The 23,223-nt window shown below is 46.1% G+C and overlaps 2 protein-coding genes across 2 annotated transcripts in view; one reads left to right on the top strand and one right to left on the bottom strand.

Annotated features, from left to right (window-relative positions):
* Positions 1-1,422: 1,422 nt before the first annotated feature.
* Positions 1,423-23,223, bottom strand: part of LOC117466050 (E3 ubiquitin-protein ligase HECW1-like) — a 181,245-nt gene continuing 159,444 nt past the window's right edge. Inside the window, exon 7 of the mRNA XM_034109176.2 lies at positions 1,423-1,569. Within this exon, the coding sequence (XP_033965067.2) occupies positions 1,423-1,569 (147 nt within the window). The remainder of the gene's footprint in view (positions 1,570-23,223) is intronic.
* Positions 13,144-15,112, top strand: LOC139435879 (uncharacterized). Its single transcript, XM_071206913.1, has 3 exons — positions 13,144-13,556; positions 13,638-14,278; positions 14,365-15,112. The coding sequence occupies exons 1-3, from the start codon at positions 13,526-13,528 to the stop codon at positions 15,061-15,063; spliced, it is 1,371 nt and encodes a 456-aa protein (XP_071063014.1). The 5' UTR covers positions 13,144-13,525; the 3' UTR covers positions 15,064-15,112.

Below are 23,223 nucleotides of genomic sequence, written 5' to 3'. Positions count from 1 at the left end.
CGCTTTCACTGCCACCCTTCTGGCAGCGCACGCGACCCCATCGCTGTTTCCCGTAGGTGGTGGGCCCGCGGGACGGAGAAGCGGAGGTGTTGCCCACGTTGCCTTTTCGGGCTGGGCCGGCCGGGCTCCGTGGCAAGCCCGGCCACCAGACACTTGCTGACAAGTCCTCCTTCTGGGCCTGGCTCCAGAAAGGGACCCCGGGCTTCCTCCGGGCCGGGTATCCTCACTTCTTGTTCTTGTTTCTTTCATGAGGTCTTGTGCAGTGTATAAACTAAAAAGTAAGCGTAATCTTAGCTGCATTCATTCATGAACACAATAATTAATGGATAATTGTAATTAAATATTGTATAGCCTTTAATTATTTAAAAGAAGGACTTTCTCCACAATTGAAAAGTTTGAAAGTATGATCATCACTTTAGCAATATTTTGCTTATGAAAGACAATTTTAGAAAATGTTCGGGTGTTTGCACACTGTACAGTAGTTTGCTACTTTTAGCTTGTTAAGGGACATAAAACCTTGACTATTCACCAGCTTCTCACTCACAGGGGAAGGACCTCCAGGCCTCCTTATTTTGTATAGCACGTCACCACTGGATTGAATCAAAATAAGACCCGTCAAGAAAACTCAAATTCCCAATGTTGTCCAAAAAAAAATGAAGGCGAATTTCAAGCTCTCGTCCACTCGCTGTGACATCACGCACTCTAAGCCTTAACGAGCTATGCAATACACATTAATGTTAAAATCTGAAAAAGGCCTCTTTGTCAAGCTCCAAGCTAAATAAATATCTCAATAAGTGTAAACTATATCAAAAATCTGAAGAATAATTTTTATAGCTGAAGGTCTTGTGACCGTTTTAAAGTTGGAATGAAGTCTCTAGCTGAAAGTATGTGGAAGGAGTAGCATTTGGCGCACGGTGTAGGTAAAAGAGGATTTGAAGGTCCCTCCCATTGAGTTACATGTTAAATGCTGTTGCAAAGGATTCACACTAATTATAGCCCTAATCACCTTAAGAGAGGTACCATTTATCATTGCATAACATTTTGAAAAAAATCTATTTGTGATAGTAATAGTAATTATATTACACTTTCACTGCCGCCACTTGACATTTTGTTATTGTTTTATACAATGAGGGAAGGTAACTAAGTATATTTACTCAGGACCTGTAGTTAAGTAATGCAATTGAGGTACTTGCACTTTACTTGAGTATGTTCACATGCTTCAAGTAAAATAACAATACAGTAAATACAAATACAGTTTTTAATATTTAAAAAAACTGTATTAGTTTTAAAAAACTGTATTAGTTATATATTTGTTTTATTCATCAACACTAATAAGAGTAATATTTAGACTGATGACAAGCAAAGTCCTGCCACACATACATACAGTATTAATTGCATAACTGTATATGGTGTGTGAGTGTTTTACCCAATGGCATGTTTTTCCAGCAGCCTCTGGACAGGGACAGAGAGCTTTCCAAGAAAACGCTTGATGATTGGCCGACTCTTGGCAAATTTATCCTTCACTTCGATCTCCAGTACATCAGTGGGCAGAGACACAAAGTTGAACCGCTGAAGAAACAGACAGAGAGGGTAGAGTCATAACGATATGACCAATCAGGGTCATTGGAATAGTATGATATTTTTCTATGCACTACAGTTAGAAAATCACATCGGTCGGCCAGTACACTCAAAGCAGTCAATAGAGAAAATTATGCCCCAAACTTCTTTGCAATAATGCATATCTTTTGTATAAATGGACCCTGTTGTTTTTTTCTCCCAATATGACAAACATCAAACATCAACACATTACAGATCTACACATGTACCCCTTCCCCAGTCCCAAACAGACCTGAACAATATGCGCAAGGATATGACATCTCTGGAGTACAAAACAAAAAACAAGAGAGACAGTAGCTGGAAGTCTAGGACAATAGACAGAGTAAAGGAAAAACAAATAAAACACATAAACACTCTTTTAACATAATACAAATGATAATACTAATAGAAAGTACAGTCAGAAATAGTGCACCATCATCATCATGACTGAAAGGGGACCTATCATAAAAAATGCACTTTTGTACGTCTTTTATACATGAATATGTGTCCCGGGTGTGTCAGGGAACTCACCAAGTGTCAGCAAACACAACCGTCTCTCTTTTCCTCCATACCCAAATCTCTAAAAACGGGGCTGGAACGGATCTGATACAGGCTGATCCAGATTTGAAAATAGTCTGACGTCAGTGACGAGGAGCTCCGCCTATATAGCCAACTCTACACTTATCAGGGGAATGAGAGGTTGCCGTGGCATGGCAACAGCATGGTACCATGACGCTCGTAACTCGGCCCCCTCCTTTTGCAGGGGGGCGTGGTCAGCTGCAGCGCATGCAAAGACAGGGCGGAGGAGAGGAAAATAGAGAAAAATGAGGCATGGCTAGTTTGGTATTTTGAAAAAAATATATATATAAATATACCTTATATCGGTATGATAGGTCTCCTTTAAGCTTCTTAAAGTGTTTTAGGAATGGTCCCCATACCTTATTGAACTTAGTACTTGAGCCACAGACTGAGTAGCACAACTTTTCAAGTGGAAGGCTTGACATTAGGTCATTTAGCCACTGAGCGTGGGTAGGCGGGACAGCATCTTTCCACCTAAGTAGTATCACTCGCCTGGCCAGCAGGGAGGCAAAGGACAGTGTGCGAGCCTTGGTTGGAGACAGGCGTGTATCATCCTCTCCAGTGGTGCCAAAGAGTGCAACTAGAGGGTTAGGGTCCAGCTTTTGATCAAGGATAACAGACAGCAGCCAGTTGCAGAGAAAGGTGCTGAGACCCAGGTTGGTTAGTTTGCAAACCAGCTGCTGGGGGATGATTGTGTTGAATGCTAAGCTAAAGCAACGTCCTGACAAATTAGTTATTTGTGTCCAAGTGGGTGAGTGCTGGGTGGAGAGCAGAGGAGATTGCATACTCACTGGGCCGCTTAGCTTGATATGCAAACTAAAATGGGTCCAGGGAGTGTGGACTAGCCTGTCGTAGTACTGATGGTGGAAGTCAGCACTACAGAGTAGTGTCATTGAAGCAGGATGGAGACAAGTTCTTCGGCAAATGTATGATGGTGGTTTCTTTCAGGTTCAGGTTCAGGTTCTTTATTTGTACCGTAGGTAGATTCTGTTTGCAGAGGAGAAGACAAGGGTTCCATCCTGACACTAAAGCAAACACAAACAACAGACGCATCTCTAATAAAGGACTAGTAAAAGTACAAGTATACCCTGCGCAACCAAATCTCTAAATATTTAAAAAACATTCTAAGAAGGAAAACACTAGTACAAACATGGACATTCAAAATTCATAAAATAGGCATCTGTGTGACGCTCCTATGATGTGTTAATGTGTGCAACAGCTGCTGGGATAAAACTGTTTTTATAGCGCTTCGCTCTACTCCTGGGGACGAGTAACCTCCGGGCCGAGGAAGAAGCTTGAGTTCTGAGTGCAGAGGGTGGGAGTCATCGTCTAATATGGAGCTGGATAACCGCTGTAACTGCCTAAGGTACAGCGTCTCCAGGTTTAGCTGTGGCTCACCAATCAGCCTGCTGGACCACTTTATGATCTGACTCAGAGAGTTTCTGCTCTTCAAAGTCAGGTTACCAAACCATGACATTAGTGAAAAAGACAGAATTGACTCGATAAAAGCACGATAAAACATATCATCATGGTTTTGTCAATGTTAAAATAGGACAGTTTCCTAAGACAATACAAACGCTGGTGCCCCCTTTTGCACACAGCTTCACAGTTTGGATCAGAGCTCAATTTTGAGTCAATAATTGTCCCGAGATATTTGTATGATTGCACAAATTCTACATTCTGATTCTGGATTGTTAAGACTTCATGTATGTGGGGATGTCTTCTAAAATCAATGATCATGTCCTTGGTTTTGCTTATGTTCAGTTGCAGATAGGACTCCTCACACCACCTGACAAAGTCGTCAACGACAGGGCCGTGGCTGGTCTCATTGTCCTGGAGCCTACTAACAATTACAGAGTCATCTGCATACTTTAAAATAGTCCTATTTTCCCACCTACTTTGACACATATTAGTGTAAAGTATAAATAATAGTGGTGAAAGGACACATCCTTGTGGGGAGCCAGTGGAGGAGCTGACTTGATCAGATAAGGTCCCATTCACCCTCACTCTTTGTGTCCTATTGGTTAAAAAATCAAGAATCCAGCCCATAAGATTATTGCTTATTTCAAATTGTTCTAAAAGTCTGCCAATTAGAATATGAGGTTGAATTGTGTTAAAAGCAGATGAAAAATCAACAAATAAAAGTCTAGCATGAGATCCAATTCCCTCCAAGTGTTTAAAAGTAAGTCAGATAAGGTGACCGTGGCATCCTCCACTCCTCTGTGTGGCCTGTAAGCAAACTGCATGGGATCGAGTGCATGCTCCGTCTTCCTTAAGATTTCTGCTCTGACTAGTTTTTCCAATGTCTTCATTAGAATTGATGTAAGTGCAACTGGTCTAAAATCGTTAAGAGTTTTGGGGCCTCTGGATTTGGGAACAGGGACTACCACAGCATCCTTCCAAACCTTTGGCACATGCTGTGTCTGTAAAGACATATTAAAAATGTAGTGGAACACAGGGCTAAGTTCTTTTGCGCAAAGTTTAAGTAAACGACCGCAGATGTTGTCAGGTCCATGACTCTTATTTATTTTTACTAAACGAAAGGCCTTTTCCACTTCCCTCTGATCTATGTTAAAATGCTTATCGTCTTCAAGTTTAAGCTTCAGTTCAGATATATTATTACTGAAATCAAATGTGTCAAATCGAGAAAAAAAGTGATATTAGGGCATCTGCAAACTCAACATCTGAATTAAAGCCATCCAGAGTCACATGGCAGCTATTCTTTGTTTCCCGGAGGCCTGTTATGGTTTTCATGCTACTCCAGACTGAGCCAAGGTTGTTTGCAGCCATTTTATTTTGTAGTTGAAGTAGTTCTTTGAAGCAGGATGGACTAACAGCCTGGCTCAGGGAGATGTTGAATGTCTGTGAGGACATCTGTGAGCTCAGCTGTGCAGTCTTTTAGCCCACGACCAGGAATGTTGTCAGGTCCAGAAGCTTTTTCCGGGTGTTAATCCTGAACAGGTGTTAATCCTGAACAGTGTGCTTCTCATATGTGGACAGACAAATAGCCTGGTCGTTGGGGGGGAGGAGTGGTTTTCTGCGCAGGTGTGTTTTTCCGTGCTTAAAAGCGTGCAAAGACGCCGTTGAGGTTGTTCAGCAGAGAGGTGTCTCTGTCACAGGTCTGTGGTTAGTGCTGCGTACCTGGACTCACATTCAGGTTCAGGTCCGGACTCAAGTCCAGAGGTTCAGGTTCAGGTCCGGACTTATAAGTCCGGACCTGAACCCATGGCTTGTGTCAAGTTGTGTGAGTAACTAAAGTGAACTTATCGTGAGCTAATTATCAATTGAAAATTAACTCATAATCAACTCAAATTCAAACTCATCAGGTTTATTGTGCTCCCTTCCAACTTGTGTCTACATTTCTCTACAAAGTACAAATGTGCCACTTAGTCTACAAATGACTTATGACAGCAACTACAGTGAACTACTACAAAGTTCAAACATTTATTTCATTTACCAAACTAAAGTAACCAAACAGTCCCTGAGCTGACTGAGCCTAAATCCCCTAAAACGTTGCTGAAAGGTAGAGTGTAGAGTAGACTATACGCATCACACTGTTACACGCCTAATATACAGTATAGGCTACACTCTAGTGACTGTACAGTCAGAGTGTACTGTACTGTCTGTGCACCATGTATTTTCTACAACTCTACAATACATACTGTTAGAAATTAAAATCAATGTTGATATGGCGTAATTTTGACTTAAAAACACTAATTTAAATCACTTTTATTCTGAAAAAACCGAAAGTTCACACTATTAACTTAAAACTTTTATTCTGAAAATTCTTCACTTCCGGTTAGCATTAGCATGTGGCGAAATTCTACGTTTTCAAACCGTAAATCGAAGGTGAAATGACATGTGATGTTGTACACTGAGCACACTGGGATTAGCACTCATTTATTGACGCTGAATAACGTTTATCAGGGAATGTTTAAATAACCACAGACACCAGAATATACGTAAGTGCTAGTTTTTTTGCGAGTCCAAGTACCGGTTCCTGACGTTCCGGTTTTAACCGGACTTGAACCGAAACTTTTTACAAGTCCAGTACCGGTTCGGCGTACCGGTACGCAGCACTATCTGTGGTAGTGGTTTGTAATCCGTGATTGTCCTAATACTCTGCCACAGGCTCAGTGTGTCTCTGCTGTCACTGAAGTGAGCTGTAATCCTCCAGGTGTACTGCTGCTTGGCTTTACGGATGCCACAGGAAAGATTAAGACCAGCTGGAGATGTAGCCTGCAATTGTCTCTGTGTAAGGTTTCTTCAATTTTCCCCCCATGAACTGTGGGGTTTCTTTGGAAGTTTTTCCTTGTCCGATGTTAGGGTCCAAAGACAGAACATGTCACATTCGTATTCATATTCTTTACAAACTGTAAAGTCCAATGAGACAAATGTAACATTTATGATATTGGGCTTTCAACATTGGGCTGGGTTTTTTCTGTAATATCATAATCTACTGTACTCTTGCTATTTTTTTTCAAAATGACCGACCCTTAAGGCTTTAGGACCCAATGTAGGAAGAAACAAAGCATGAGCTAGTAAAGAACAAGACTCAGACTTCACTTAGAATAAAGTAAAGATCGAACAATTAACTGCCAGGTTGATAAAACAGATAATTCTGCAGTAGCAATATGCCAAATTTGATTATAGTGGGTGACATTTTAGGTAGGCCCAGTAGAACATTTGTATATATTTAATAAGGATATACCTCTATCTGGTGCACTTTGTTGAGTTGTATACAAAGATGTTTTTAATTAATCTAGTAAATATTTCTGTATATTTTCAATATCTATGGGGGGATGCTTAACATCAAGCAGGCCGTCTTTTAGTTCCTAGTATGTGTCAAGCTCTGAGCTGCAGACTGACAGTGACCCTTTATTAGACTGACTGGCAAATTCCAACATCTTTCAGACCTCGGCATTGCCCCCTGCATGCTGCCGAGGTACATTTCCGACTGCAGCAATATATCTAAGGTTCTGCTGAAGAGATTTCATGAAGAGATGGATGATGGGGCTTTTCATACTATAAAGCAGTTGTGTGCAGCAGGTACTGTAAGAATCACACACAATTATTAATTAGTGCAGACTTATTAACTGACTATACTGCTTTGCAAATTCAGGCTGGATAGTGTTAATTGACAGTACTTCCCTGCAAAAGGTTAAACAATGGGACACAATTGGAACACAACATAAAATCCATCCAGCAGTATAAGCATAAAACTGATGCACAATATCAGTTTCCCAACCTCTTACCACATAAAGAATACCACAGCTAATTTCATTTGGACATGTAAGTCAATCATAAATGGCCTGTCAACAACTGATGGACTTTTAAAAGCATTGTAATTTGTACACCTTTTATAAAATGCTATAACTTAAGACAAAATAAAAATCTTCTTAACAGAAAAAGTAAACACTGCTGGTCTTCATCAACAACAAACAATTCATCACACCTTATCCAATTTAGCCCACAAGAAGTAAATGGCACTAAGGTTATTGCTATATTCCAACCCTGTTTTTGCAAGGGCTGATTCTGTGACGTAACTTTAATGCAAATGAGCTGCAGCTGACCACGGCCCCCTGCAGGAGAAGGGGGCCGTGCTCGAATCAGCTGCTAGGCTCTCAGAAGAGGGGGAGGAAAAGAGAGGCTCCGTCCTCCGTGTATTATTCTTATATGATTATATAGAGTCGTTATTAATTTGTTTTAAAGCTCAATAAATAACAAAGAAGACCTCTGGCACTTTTCTAATTTTGTCCGGAAGATTGAAACTTTAACGGACATGTTGACCGGCGAAAAAAAATCGAACTGAAACTCTGCCGCACGGTCCCCTCATCCCTTGGAAGAGGCGGAAAAGTGGGTGTTTGTCATCTGCTGGTGGAATACCAGAGAGAATTACAAACGCTTGCCTCGGGGAGGGAGAAAAAGAGCCAGAGCGTCCACAGCGGAGAATAAACAGAAGGACAACCATGTCAACCATGCGCGGGAAGTCTTCTTTGTTTCTTTTGAGGCAGACTACAGCGCCACTTACAGGCCTGGCATATGTATGACATGGCAGTGTCTCCCGCGCTTTAGAGCGGTCTCGTGTGAACGGACACGTCTCGTGTGAACGGACACTATTCCGGGCTGACGTCAGCTCAGATGGAATATGTAGCCGCTCGTTGTAGCCCCGTTTTAAAAGATTTGGGTACGGAGGCAAAGAGAGAGGGTTTTATTTTCTGACACACCGGGGACACATATTTATGTATAAAAGACATCACAAAGTGCATTTTGCATGATAGGTCCCCTTTAAGTTGCAGAGTACTGGGTTGTATTGTTGACTGGGCTAGCATGTGTTGGAGGCCCATTAGACATACACAGTACATTAGTGCCAAGCAGTTCCACACAACATAGGAGCTGTTTGAAAAAGGGAAGTGGCTTTGAGCGGTTGCTGCCAAGAGCTACATTAAGTCTGTGTAGGAGTCTCCTGAGACTCATAATAAAAGCTAGAGACTGTGCTTACTCTAAAAGCCCGATTATGCACGAAGCATTTTGTCAATTCAAGTAATGCTATGATCAAACATTTCCATTTCATGTTCTGAATTTATATCAAAGAACCAACAATATGTAAGATTTTAGGTCACCTAAAATGTTTTGCAGTTGTAACTTCAAAACAACAAAATATAAACACAAAGATGACAGCACCACTGATTACCTGCCTAAGGCCTTGAGAACAGTGGCGGCGCCAAGGGTATGGCTGGGGTAGGCTACAGCCATACCAAGAAATGGCTTAGCCCCACCTTAGCCCCACCATGAAAAATGATGTTAAAGTAAGCAAAATAAAGTCCGCCAACTCGCGTGGAGTAAATTGTACAGACAGCAGTTAGTAAGATTGATTTCAGTAGCCACTTGTCTGGAAATACCGAAGACTAGAAACGGTTTTGAAAACTTTTGTCACGTAGTGATCGTCTTCTCAATAGAACATCTTTGATAATGTTTTTTGGCCAATCAGAATAACGATAACGGTGTGGTGTTGTTGCAGGAAGTCCCGACGGAGAATACTTTTGCTGTAGTACATCTCTATATACATCGATACAACATTACGTGTTGATAGAAATCAACACGTAATGAAATAAGACCCCACGATTTGATGATTGATAGGTGTGTGGGCTGTCTTTCATTTTGACACACAGAACAATGGGGGCTATCCACCCTTATCCACAATGTAAAGTAATTAACACAGCCTCTTCCCTCTTCTCTCTGAGGAGCAGCAGGTTCAGCTTTCAGAACTAAGTAACAAAAAACTAAAATGGCATTCATTTTTTTTTAAATATGTAGTGTAGTAATAGATTTATTTATTTTTCTTCTCAAGAGAATAGCAGAATGTGTATTTTATGTTAGTATTTCAAAAAATCTCCTGGGGCAGAATCCCCCCAGACCCCCCTGCAGGGGTTTGGTTTTCAGCATGTCAACTCTTTCACCTGTGGGGAAATTGCAGGATTGGCTCCAGCTCGCGCTTTTTATTTACTACAAGACAAATGTGCCTCTTTATTTCATACAGTTCAATTTGGATTGAGACAGGGAAATAATCGAAACCTCACACGTGGCGTTTCACTGTCAAGGGGGGCGATATAGCATGTATGATGGATGATTTGATTGCCAATAGGCGAGGACGCTGGCGTGGTTTGTTCGCCGCTTCTCCACCGCTATCCTACTTTCAGTTCGTGTTTGAATATATTTGATCTGATTTTTCAGGGGCACGAGAAACATCCTCCATGGAGGTTGGGTGCTGCTGCTGTGAAGAAGGCCGACTATGGGTGCTGATGGGCGGACGGTAAAGCACCGCAAAGTATACCCCCTTTAAGTGTAGCCAGGGGCACGAGCAAAATCCTCCATGGAGGTTGGGTGTTGCTGCTGTGAATAAGGCCGACTATGGGTGCTGATGGGCGGACGGTAAAGCACCGCAAAGTATACCCCCTTTAAGTGTAGCCAGGGTCACCCTGCATGCGTCGTCAAATGTGATTGAAATGGACAGATTCCTGTACATTTCAATCACTTTTAATGGGAGTCGTCAGTATATGGAGCTTAACCCATAATTCCCGGACGTTCCAGGCCGAATTTGGAAGCTCATATGCGGCCTGCCATGCGCCTCCACCCGTGGAAAGCAAAAAAAAGTAAAGAAAACGGTCAATTATATGTTAAAATAATCAAAAATGAAGTTTTTGAAAATTCTTGAAAAACGGGGAGGGGATCAAGGGGGGGATCAAGGGGATCAAGGGGGTCAAGTCTTCGGCGCTTCGGAACGAAGCCCCGGAGACTTTTGCACTCCCCCGTTGCAATTTACAACGGAGAGGGGAAACGAGAGCTCCCCTCCTCCGTCCAAAATTTTCATTCATCTTTTCCAAGCTACCATCTGCACGAAATCGGAAACCCGGTTTTTGAGAGCACTTAGAAAAAAACGAGCTATTTTCACATGATGGGGAAATCATGGAGGAATGTATCCGCCTCATGAGCACTTTGGATCGGATGAAATTGTTGCCTGGAGGACCCCCAATCATGGTTCTCACAAAACTTTAAGTTTTCAAACTGGTGTCTGGAGGAATGCAAGGGGAGTTGTCAGGGGACTCTACCCGCCTCAAGAGGCACTATTTTGGGATACATTTTATCCATTTTCACCCCTTTTTATGGTTCTTCCAAAAAGTTAACTTAGACTTTTTCCGACTCTGGAGAAAGGTAGGGGGAGTTGTCAGGGGACTCTACCTGCCTTTTGGAACACTAATTTCGGATACAATTTATCCATTTTCACCCTTTTCTCTGGTTCTTCCAAAAGTTGACTTTAACTTTTTCCCACCCTGGATAAAGGTATGGGGAGTTGTCAGGGGACTCTACCTGCCTTTTGGAACACTATTTTCGGATACAATTTATCCATTTTCACCCTTTTCTCTGGTTCTTCCAAAAGTTGACTTAAACTTGTTCCCACCCTGGAGAAAGGTATGGGGAGTTGTCAGGGGACTCTACCTGCCTTTTGGAACACTATTTTCGGATACAATTTATCCATTTTCACCCTTTTCTCTGGTTCTTCCAAAAGTTGACTTTAACTTTTTCCCACCCTGGATAAAGGTATGGGGAGTTGTCAGGGGACTCTACCTGCCTTTTGGAACACTATTTTCGGATACAATTTATCCATTTTCACCCTTTTCTCTGGTTCTTCCAAAAGTTGACTTAAACTTGTTCCCACCCTGGAGAAAGGTATGGGGAGTTGTCAGGGGACTCTACCTGCCTTTTGGAACACTATTTTCGGATACAATTTATCCATTTTCACCCTTTTCTCTGGTTCTTCCAAAAGTTGACTTAAACTTGTTCCCACCCTGGAGAAAGGTATGGGGAGTTGTCAGGGGACTCTACCCGCCTTATGGAACACTATTTTGGGGTACTTTTTTCCCATTTCACCCCTTTTTTCTGGTTCTCTGGTTGTGGCGGCCTCGCCCTGGCCGTCCACCCTCTGGGTACCTGACTCCCCTGCCTCCTCCGGGGGGCAGTTGAGAGGGGTTCAATGCCTCCCCGGAGGATACTGTTATCCCGGCAACCCGCCAGCAGATGAAAAGACCCACCCCTCCGCCTCTCCACCTCTTCTGAGGGACGAGGGAACCGCGCGGGGGTCTGCTGGAGGCTACTGCCGGGTGCTCCGTCCTGCGCCTCACCGGTACCCTGACTCCAGCGCGGTGTGGCGGCCTCGCCCTGGCCGTCCACCCTCTGGGTACCTGACTCCCCTGCCTCCTCCGGGGGGCAGTTGAGAAGGGTTCAATGCCTCCCCGGAGGATACTGTTATCCCGGCAACCCGCCAGCAGATGAAAAGACCCACCCCTCCGCCTCTCCACCTCTTCTGAGGGACGAGGGAACCGCGCGGGGGTCTGCTGGAGGCTACTGCCGGGTGCTCCGTCCTGCGCCTCACCGGTACCCTGACTCCAGCGCGGTGTGGCGGCCTCGCCCTGGCCGTCCACCCTCTGGGTACCTGACTCCCCTGCCTCCTCCGGGGGGCAGTTGAGAAGGGTTCAATGCCTCCCCGGAGGATACTGTTATCCCGGCAACCCGCCAGCAGATGAAAAGACCCACCCCTCCGCCTCTCCACCTCTTCTGAGGGATGAGGGAACCGCGCGGGGGTCTGCTGGAGGCTACTGCCGGGTGCTCCGTCCTGCGCCTCACCGGGACCCTGACTCCAGCGCGGTGTGGCGGCCTCGCCCTGGCCGTCCACCGTGCGCCCTCTGGGTCGTACCCGAAACTGTCGGGTATCCTTTGGGAGAATCAGACTCTGGAGGAACGTGAGGGGAGATTACAGGGATCTCTGCCCGCCTAACGAGTGCCTAAATGGGACACCGCACCATGATGCAAATGAAAACAAACACAGATTTGAAAATAAGCTGAGTGCGTCTTTCGTGAGTCTTTTCACGCTTCCTTCTTTTTTACCCACGATTCTGGTGACATTTTCCGGTACCGAAATGCTCAAGAATACAGGTCGGATGGCGGTCCGTTGTCCGATCTGCAATAGCTCCTACCGTGCCCTGAGCAAGCACCTACAGAGGAACCATGGTGTGCGTAACTTGGATGAAAGAAAAATTCTGCTGTTGTTGGCCAACGGACGGACCAACATTAGGCTCCATCCCTGTACCATTCTGGGATGCGAGTACCACGGCACAAGGCTGGATCGCCACTTGGCCAGAGACCATGTTGAGCTGGCCCGGGAGGAACTACATGTGGTTCAAAATCAAATGAAAATGACAGTGGCCAAGAAGGAGCTTTATGAACTCCGAATGACAAACCCCACAATAGAAATGATTACCGCTTGGGCTGTTGACACGGTGGCAGACGACGATATACTGTCACAACCTCCACCCTTGTCCCCGGTGAATGAATGTGACAACCCGGACTGCAAAGAATGGAGGCTGGAGGCTAACGCAGTGAGGGCTCAGCGGGACATATATGCTGCTGAGGTGAAATCCCTGCGCTGCAAGTTGCAGCAGAGGATAAAGGACAAGCGACAGAGGATGGATCAGCGGGCCGGGGACATGCCCGCGTTCGATGGGGAGGAACGAGAGCGGGTCATTCTGAAGAAACGACCCCGACCAGAGTCGACACCAACGAGGCTGTCCAAGTCGAAAGGTCCCTCCTGCAGCAAGTCTCCCATTCCTGCCTGCAGCACGTCTCCCATTCCCGCCTGCAGCACGTCTCCCATTCCCGCCTGCAGCAAGTCCCCCACTGGCTCTCACACCCATTCACCCAGCTCCTCAGAGCCTGCATCCATCCATACCGAGGCCTCGTCAACCTCCCCTCCCATAAATTCCCCCTGGTTCCGGGGCAGGGGCCGGGAAATATAATGCGGGACATAACATTCCCACGGATCATGGGTAAGTGTTTTGGCTATGTGACACATGCAGTTTCTGTAACACATCATGTGTTGTCATTAAAGTACTGTTTATATTTCACAGAGGAGTATCTGCAAGGATACCGGGAGCATTATGCAGGTATCGACCCACCAGTGAGGCTCCAGGAAAACACAGTCTCCAAACTAAGCAGAGTGAAGTCGTTCCTCAGTTTCATGGCACACGGTTTCAATCGCCTGTCTGACTGGCTCTTTTTGAGGGATCTCAAGAGGATACGCGGGTGGTCCCGGAGCCTGATGAAGTCAAGCCTTCAGGTCACGACCTCCGACTTCTACATCAAGAATATATCACACTTTCTCAAGTACATGGCCGACACACCGTGCAAGGGGAGCAGGCTCAGCCAAACGGACATGATTTTAATCAAACGGGAAGTAGTTGCCATCCTGAAGTCCCTGAAGAGAAAAGTACTTATCCACCAGATGCAAGTGAAGCGTGACAAGATGGAAGGTCTGCCGAGCCACAACGACCTAATGACATGCTTGACTTCGACCACCACTCGCATCCCTCAGCTCCTGGATGTGATGGCCAGCAATCCGACTACCGCGACCCGGACACTGCTCTATGGGTATATGACTCTTCATTGGAGCTGCATTTATGGCCACCGTCCGGGGGTCTACTCCAACATGACCAACGCCGAGGTCCGAAAGGCGGATACAACTGGCACTGCCTTCGGCTACCTGGTTCATGTGAGTGCTATTAATCAATGTATTTATTCTGGCAGTTATATGCATGATTGACATTGTATTGACACTCTCTATCTCTGTCATAACAGGTAAGTAACCACAAGACGGCCAACGCGTTCGGGGAGGCGCAGCTGTACCTCACCGTAGAAGAATTTGGATGGATGAAGAGGTGGCTGGAAATTAAGGGTACGCTGACCTGCACCCAGAGCCGTTACTTTCTGTACACAGAGGGGAAGAACCCGTTCAGGAAGCTTGCCTACTCCCTGAGGTTGGCATGGGCTGATGTGGGGCTCCGCAGTCCCATTAACTTCACCGACCTCCGCACAGTCCACGCCGATAATGCGAAGAGGTTTCAAGACAAAGGCAACCGCCAAAGAGTGAGTGATTTCATGTGTCACAACACTGCAACTGCGGACAAATTTTACGCGAATAATCCTTCTTTGAAGGAGGCTGCGGACATTCGGTTGCTCTTCACACAGTCACTTCAAGCAGCGGCGGCGGCATCGACAGCAGCAGCAGCAGCGGGAAATGAAGACACTTTTGCGGGTATTGACATCGACAGTGACAACTCTGGAGAGGAGCACAGCCCGGCTCCCTACCAAGACTCCCTACCAAGACATGTCCCGAAGAGGGACCAGTCACTGGCCGAACACAACCCCTCAGACATGGGTGAAGAGAGGGTGCCATACTCTGCCCCAACTTCACCCACTGTTGCCAGTGATCAACTTGTAAATATGCAGTGTGTTGTTGTAATCAGTCCCCTTGTAAATACGTTATATCCTGTTTGAATTTATTTATTACTGTCAATATTACTGTAAATAAAGTTTGTTAAAATTACTAAGTGTTCTGTTTTTAATCCCACTATGGGTTTTCTTCTTTTAAGATCCCCAGGGGCACGATATTCTGGTTCTGGTGGTAGCATGTAGGTGTTTAGTCCGAGTGAGGAGTGCTCAAGTGTGGGATGATTTGTAAGGTAGAAGAGGGTAAAAAAAGTTAAAGTGTGAACCTCCAGCAGGGCAGGTGGTGCTGTGAAGAAGGCCGACTATGGGTGCCGATGGGCGGACGGCAAAGCACCGCAAAGTAGACCCCCTTTAAGTGTAGCCAGGGGCACGAGCAAAATCCTCCATGGAGGTTGGGTGCTGCTGCTGTGAAGAAGGCCGACTATGGGTGCCGATGGGCGGACGGCAAAGCACCGCAAAGTAGACCCCCTTTAAGTGTAGCCAGGGGCACGAGCAAAATCCTCCATGGAGGTTGGGTGCTGCTGCTGTGAAGAAGGCCGACTATGGGTGCCGATGGGCGGACGGCAAAGCAACGCAAAGTAGACCCCCTTTAAGTGTAGCCAGGGGCACGAGCAAAATCCTCCATGGAGGTTGGGTGCTGCTGCTGTGAAGAAGGCCGACTATGGGTGCCGATGGGCGGACGGCAAAGCACCGCAAAGTAGACCCCCTTTAAGTGTAGCCAGGGGCACGAGCAAAATCCTCCATGGAGGTTGGGTGCTGCTGCTGTGAGGAAGGCCGACTATGGGTGCTGATGGGCGGACGGTAAAGCACCGCAAAGTAGACCCCCTTTAAGTGTAGCCAGGGGCACGAGAAACATCCTCCATGGAGGTTGGGTGCTGCTGCTGTGAGGAAGGCCGACTATGGGTGCTGATGGGCGGACGGTAAAGCACCGCAAAGTAGACCCCCTTTAAGTGTAGCCAGGGGCACGAGAAACATCCTCCATGGAGGTTGGGTGCTGCTGCTGTGAGGAAGGCCGACTATGGGTGCTGATGGGCGGACGGTAAAGCACCGCAAAGTAGACCCCCTTTAAGTGTAGCCAGGGGCACGAGAAACATCCTCCATGGAGGTTGGGTGCTGCTGCTGTGAGGAAGGCCGACTATGGGTGCTGATGGGCGGACGGTAAAGCACCGCAAAGTAGACCCCCTTTAAGTGTAGCCAGGGGCACGAGAAACATCCTCCATGGAGGTTGGGTGCTGCTGCTGTGAGGAAGGCCGACTATGGGTGCCGATGGGCGGACGGTAAAGCACCGCAAAGTAGACCCCCTTTAAGTGTAGCCAGGGGCACGAGAAACATCCTCCATGGAGGTTGGGTGCTGCTGCTGTGAAGAAGGCCGACTATGGGTGCCGATGGGCGGACGGTAAAGCACCGCAAAGTAGACCCCCTTTAAGTGTAGCCAGGGGCACGAGAAACATCCTCCATGGAGGTTGGGTGCTGCTGCTGTGAAGAAGGCCGACTATGGGTGCCGATGGGCGGACGGTAAAGCACCGCAAAGTAGACCCCCTTTAAGTGTAGCCAGGGGCACGAGAAACATCCTCCATGGAGGTTGGGTGCTGCTGCTGTGAAGGAAGGCCGACTATGGGTGCTGATGGGCGGACGGTAAAGCACCGCAAAGTAGACCCCCCTTTAAGATTCCCAGGGGCACGAGATTCTTGAGGGTGTGATCATCTTGGTTTAGTCCGTGGGGGAGTGCTTAAGTTCGGGGGCCCGGGGACCCAAGGTGCTCGAGGTTCTGGAGGTACATGGGAGGGATCCTGGAGCTCCTCAGTCCGTGTTTTGGGGGTCTTGGAGCGGCCACAGAGAGGTGCTTTTCCCCGGGGTATGTCATGGAAGTCTGAAATAACCTGTTTGCTCATGTCAGGGAGAGATGCTGGGGCTGCTGCGTCCGTGTTTTGGGGGTCTTGGAGCGGCCCCGAAGAGGTGGCTTTGTCGGTGTACGTAATGTAAGTGTGAACTAGCCTGTTTTCTCAAGGCAGGGAGGGATCCTGGAGCTCCTTAGTCCGTGTTTTGGGGGTCTTGGAGCGGCCACAGAGAGGTGCTTTTCCCCGGGGTATGTCATGGAAGTTTGAAATAACCTGTTTGCTCATGTCAGGGAGAGATGCTGGGGCTGCTGCGTCCTTGTTTTGGGGGTCTTGGAGCGGCCCCGAAGAGGTGGCTTTGTCGGTGTACCTAATGGGTAAGAAAGCCAGTCTACACAGGTCGTGAAATGTGATTGAAATGTACAGAGTGCTGTACATTTCAATCACTTTGAATGGGAGTGGTGAGGTGTGGATGAAATGGCCATATCTCCCTTAAATTCACATCAAACTCACCCATCTTTCACACACTAATTCATGGGTAACAGAGCCATGTACACCATGCATTTAAAGTAATGTTAGCCAGCTTTCAGACACTAATTCGTGGGGAAGAAAGTCACCCTGGACGGGTCATCAAATGTGATTGAAATGGACAGATTCCTGTACATTTCAATCACTTTTAATGGGAGTCGTGAGGTGTGGATGAAATGGCCATATCTCCCTTAAATTCACATCAAACTCACCCATCTTTCACACACTAATTCATGGGTAACAGAGCCATGTGCACCATGCATTTAAAGTAATGTTAGCCAGCTTTCAGACACTAATTCGTGGGGAAGAAAGTCACCCTGGACGGGTCATCAAATGTGATTGAAATGGACAGATTCCTGTACATTTCAATCACTTTTAATGGGAGTCGTGAGGTGTGGATGAAATGGCCATATCTCCCTTAAATTCACATCAAACTCACCCATCTTTCACACACTAATTCATGGGTAACAGAGCCATGTGCACCATGCATTTAAAGTAATGTTAGCCAGCTTTCAGACACTAATTCGTGGGGAAGAAAGTCACCCTGGTCGGGTCGGGAAATGTGATTGAAATGTACAGAGTGCTGTACATTTCAATCACTTTGAATGGGAGTCGTGAGGTGTGGATGAAATGGCCATATCTTCCTTAAATTCACATCAAACTCACCCAGCTTTCACACACTATTTCATGGGTAACAGAGCCATGTGCACCATGTATTTAAAGTAATGTTAGCCAGCTTTCAGACACTAATTCGTGGGTAATAAAGGCCTGTACATCTCCCTGTTTGAAAGGGCCATATCTCCCTTAAATTCACAGCAAATTTACCCATCTTTCACACACTATTTCATGGGTAATAAAGCCATGTGCACACTGTATTTAAAGGGCTGCAGGAACACTTTACCCGCCTTTTAAACACCTTTTCCTGGGTAAACAATCCATGTATTTCCGCCTGCTTTCCATCAGCACCCGCCAGTCATTTCAAACGGTTTCAAATCGTTTTTTCACTTTTAAAAACAGCTTTCTGCCCTGTAAATGATTTCTAATCATTATTACCGTCATGGAGGAGCTGCAGGGACACTTTACCCGCCTTTTAAACACCTTTTCCTGGGTAAACAATCCATGTATTTCCGCCTGCTTTCCATCAGCACCCGCCAGTCATTTCAAACGGTTTCAAATCGTTTTTTCACTTTTAAAAACAGCTTTCTGCCCTGTAAATGATTTCTAATCATTATTACCGTCATGGAGGAGCTGCAGGGACACTTTACCCGCCTTTTAAACACCTTTTCCTGGGTAAACAATCCATGTATTTCCGCCTGCTTTCCATCAGCACCCGCCAGTCATTTCAAACGGTTTCAAATCGTTTTTTCACTTTTAAAAACAGCTTTCTGCCCTGTAAATGATTTCTAATCATTATTACCGTCATGGAGGAGCTGCAGGGACACTTTACCCGCCTTTTAAACACCTTTTCCTGGGTAAACAATCCATTTATTTCCGCCTGCTTTCCATCAGCACCCGCCAGTCATTTCAAACGGTTTCAAATCGTTTTTTCACTTTTAAAAACAGCTTTCTGCCCTGTAAATGATTTCTAATCATTATTACCGTCATGGAGGAGCTGCAGGAACACTTTACCCGCCTTCTAAACACTTATTCCTGGCTAAAACAATCAATGTATTTCCGCCAGGGTCACAGCCTGCTGCTGCTGCTGCTGCGGCGGCTGCTGCTGCTGCTCTCCCTCCCTAAATTCACATCAAACTCACCCAGCTTTCACACACTATTTCATGGGTAATAAAGCCATGTGCACACTGTATTTAAAGTAATGTTAGCCAGCTTTCAGACACTAATTCCTGGGGAAGAAAGTCACCCTGGACGGGTCATCAAATGTGATTGAAATGGACAGATTCCTGTACATTTCAATCACTTTTAATGGGAGTCGTGAGGTGTGGATGAAATGGCCATATCTTCCTTAAATTCACATCAAACTCACCCAGCTTTCACACACTATTTCATGGGTAATAAAGCCATGTGCACACTGTATTTAAAGTAATGTTAGCCAGCTTTCAGACACTAATTCCTGGGGAAGAAAGTCACCCTGGACGGGTCATCAAATGTGATTGAAATGGACAGATTCCTGTACATTTCAATCACTTTTAATGGGAGTCGTGAGGTGTGGATGAAATGGCCATATCTTCCTTAAATTCACATCAAACTCACCCAGCTTTCACACACTATTTCATGGGTAATAAAGCCATGTGCACACTGTATTTAAAGTAATGTTAGCCAGCTTTCAGACACTAATTCCTGGGGAAGAAAGTCACCCTGGACGGGTCATCAAATGTGATTGAAATGGACAGATTCCTGTACATTTCAATCACTTTTAATGGGAGTCGGTGTGGATGGCCTGTTGAATCCGATTTTGAGCACTCTTTTCCCCGCATAAACTAGTTTAAATCACCGTTAAACACTTATTCTGTTGATGTCTATATAACCGACTTCCCGCTATGCATTAAGTCGGTTATATGGACCCTGTACACTAGGCATACCGCGGCCGGTAGTAAATGTCCAACCATTGTACCCTCTGGTCCCTAGGGTATGTAAGTGGAGCAACTGTTTCCTTTGGAATCTCCCCTATTGACCAGCCAACTGAAAGGCATGTCATCAACAGAGCATTCACTGCTGAGAATCTCGGCCTTTCAGAGCACACTTACCCTGTAAAACCGTTACAAAAACAGTTTCACCATCTCAGAGACATTTCATTAGAGCCAATTGACGACGCATGCCCTCTTGTCCTCATTGGCTCAGACTATGCCCATCTCATCACAGCCACAGAGACAATTCGCATTGGCCCCCCCGGTGGCCCACTGGCAGTACACACAAGGCTAGGATGGGCCCTCCAAGGTCCAGCCAGCTTAATCCAAACCCAACAGACTCTTCCCTTCACACTGACCTGCCTTAAAAGTGAATTACTCAGGAATGTGGAAAGACTCTGGCAGATGGACACCTTGCCCTATGCAAATGAAAAGACAGCCACAAGGTCGAAACAGGACAAGATGGCTCTCGCTCTTCTTCATTCCAAGACAGAAATAGTAGAAATAGATGGTGTAATGCGCTATGCCACTCCCCTGCTGAGAATTCCCAATATGCCTGCCTTTCAAGCCCCCAAGGAAGGCGTTCTGCCTCGTCTCTGTGCCACAGAAAGACGCTTGTCCAAAGACTCACAACTTTCGGAGAAATACCAGGAGGAACTGAATAAACTCACAGAGCTTGGCTATGTTCAAAGGATCCCTTTTGAATACATGGGACAAACCCTGAACAAATGTCTTCTGCCTGGCCCAACACTTGGTCCCTCACTCATTGGAGTACTCCTCAGATTCCGCCAAAATGCCATTGCCATCTGCGGAGACATAAAGGCTATGTTCCATCAGGTACGCCTTTTGAATGAGGACAAACCCCTGTTGCGCTTCATTTGGAGAGGGATGCAGCTCGAACAGGAACCCAGTGTGTATGAATGGCAAGTTCTTCCATTTGGAACAACCTGCAGCCCATGCTGTGCCACCTTTGCAGTTCAAAAACATGTCAAAGATCATTGTGATGGAAACGAGGAGGTCCTTGAATCCGTCCAAAATTGTTTCTTTGTCGATAACTGCCTCCAAAGCTTTCACTCCCCCCAAGAAGCAAAGTCCCTCATCGACAAAATGAGACCTCTGTTCTTAGAGGGTGGTTTTCGACATAAGACAGTGGGCTAGCAATGATCCATCCATTATAAAACATCTCCCTACAGAGTCCAAATCCAAGACTAACGAGTTGTGGCTCTCAGAGGGTGGAGACCCTAAAGAGCCTACATTGGGCCTTCAATGGAACTGCCTCAAAGACACGCTGGGCTATAAAAACAGAACAATCACTGACCACCAACCAACAATGAGAAATATCTACAAGGTCTTGGCATCTCAATATGACCCCTTAGGCTATCTGATCCCTTTCACTACCCGTGCAAAGATACTGGTGCAGGATCTATTGAAGCAGGATAGAGGATGGGATAATGTCATTAAGACGGAAAGCCTATTGAGGAAATGGCAATCATGGGAGTTGGAACTGTAAAACCTCCCTGACATCAACTTCCCTCGCTGCTATCTCCCCATCTTCACCAACACAACCACCGACCACCATGTGCATGTTTTCTGCGACGCCTCTGAGCGTGTGTATGGAGCTGTTGCATACCTTCAGACGCAGGATAAACATGATCAAACTCATATCAGTTTCATAATGGCCAGATCTCGTGTTGCCCCTAAGCGCCAGCTATCTATCCCACGCCTTGAACTATGTGCAGCCCTATCTGGCGCCCATCTGGCCAACCTCCTTAGTACCGAACTCACTATTCCTCTACAATCGGTGACCCTCTGGACAGATTCAACCACCGTCCTATCATGGATAACATCCGACTCTTGCCGTTACAAGGTGTTTGTTGGCACAAGAATAGCTGAGATTCAGACCCTGACCGACACAAAGAGCTGGAGGTATGTTGACTCAAAGAACAAGAGCTGATGACATAACTAGGGGAAAAAATCTAGTCAAAATTTCACATCAACACAGATGGAGTCAGGGTCCGCCTTTCCTCTTGCTTAATACAAACTGTTGGCCAGCTAATCCATGTCTTGAAACTAAATCTGAGCCTGTTGAGGAAATCCGAAAATCAATGTTCTGCGGAGCAGTAATGACTATGGACAAAAAACACTTGAGTACACATTTGTTGTTCAATGTTGTAATGAATATAATTTAGTTTGAATTTGATTGAAGTATTATTTTAATGTGCAAATGCTGTAATCAGTTTGTTTCACCTTTTTACTAGAACCATTGGCAACAGCTACCATCCCACCAACATCCATCCATCCATCCATCCATCTTCTCCCGCTTATCCATGGTCGGGTCGCGGGGGTAGCAGTTCCAGCAGAGAACCCCAAACATTCTTTTCCCTGGCGACATCAACCAGCTCTGACTGGGGGATCCCAAGGCGCTCCCAGGCCAGCGAAGAGATATAATCCCTCCACCTGGTCCTAGGTCTACCCCTTGGTCTCTTCCCAGCTGGACGTGCCTGGAACACCTCCCTAGGGAGGCGCCCAGGTGGCATCCTAACTAGGTGCCCGAACCACCTCAACTGGCTCCTTTCGACGCGAAGGAGGAGCGGCTCAACTCCGAGTCCCTCCCTGATGACCGAACTTCTTACCTTATCCCTAAGGGAGACACCAGCCACCCTGCGGAGAAAACCCATCTCGGCCGCTTGTATCCACCAACATATCCTGATAAAATAAAACAAAGAAGTTTCCTGGTGTTTCCTGGTGGTTTGTGGCTCCAGTTTGAACATTCATCTCCAACAACTGTCATACTCCATCGCGTAACTACTCCAGCTAAAGCACACATCCACTCCACCATGCCCGACGATGATCTCCGCCATCAGTGAGCATGGACTGCTACAACGACCCAAATACATTCACCGAAGCTCCGGACGAAAGTTTGTTTACTCCCGGTCTGGTCATTCCATCTCATCCATCTGGTCTGCTGTGTGCACTGACACACCCCCTCCATTTCATCATCACAACAATCACAACACGTGCACTATGCCTGCCTACGCCCCCTTCCCAAAGCACCCCAGCCTGTTCAAACTCAACCTCATCTTAAACTTGCTCTGTTTAACACCCAGTCTCTAAACAACAAGGGTCTCATTGTCAATGAATTCATCAATGACAATAATCTGGACTTTCTCTGTATCACAGAAACTTGGCAAAAACCACAGGAATACTTCTCCCTCAACCAGACAACACCCCCAGGATACACATATATTGAAAACCATGCC

Source organism: Pseudochaenichthys georgianus, chromosome 20, assembly GCF_902827115.2.
Source record: "Pseudochaenichthys georgianus chromosome 20, fPseGeo1.2, whole genome shotgun sequence".
NCBI lineage: Eukaryota > Metazoa > Chordata > Actinopteri > Perciformes > Channichthyidae > Pseudochaenichthys > Pseudochaenichthys georgianus.
This window is presented reverse-complemented; position numbering and strand designations above follow the sequence as displayed.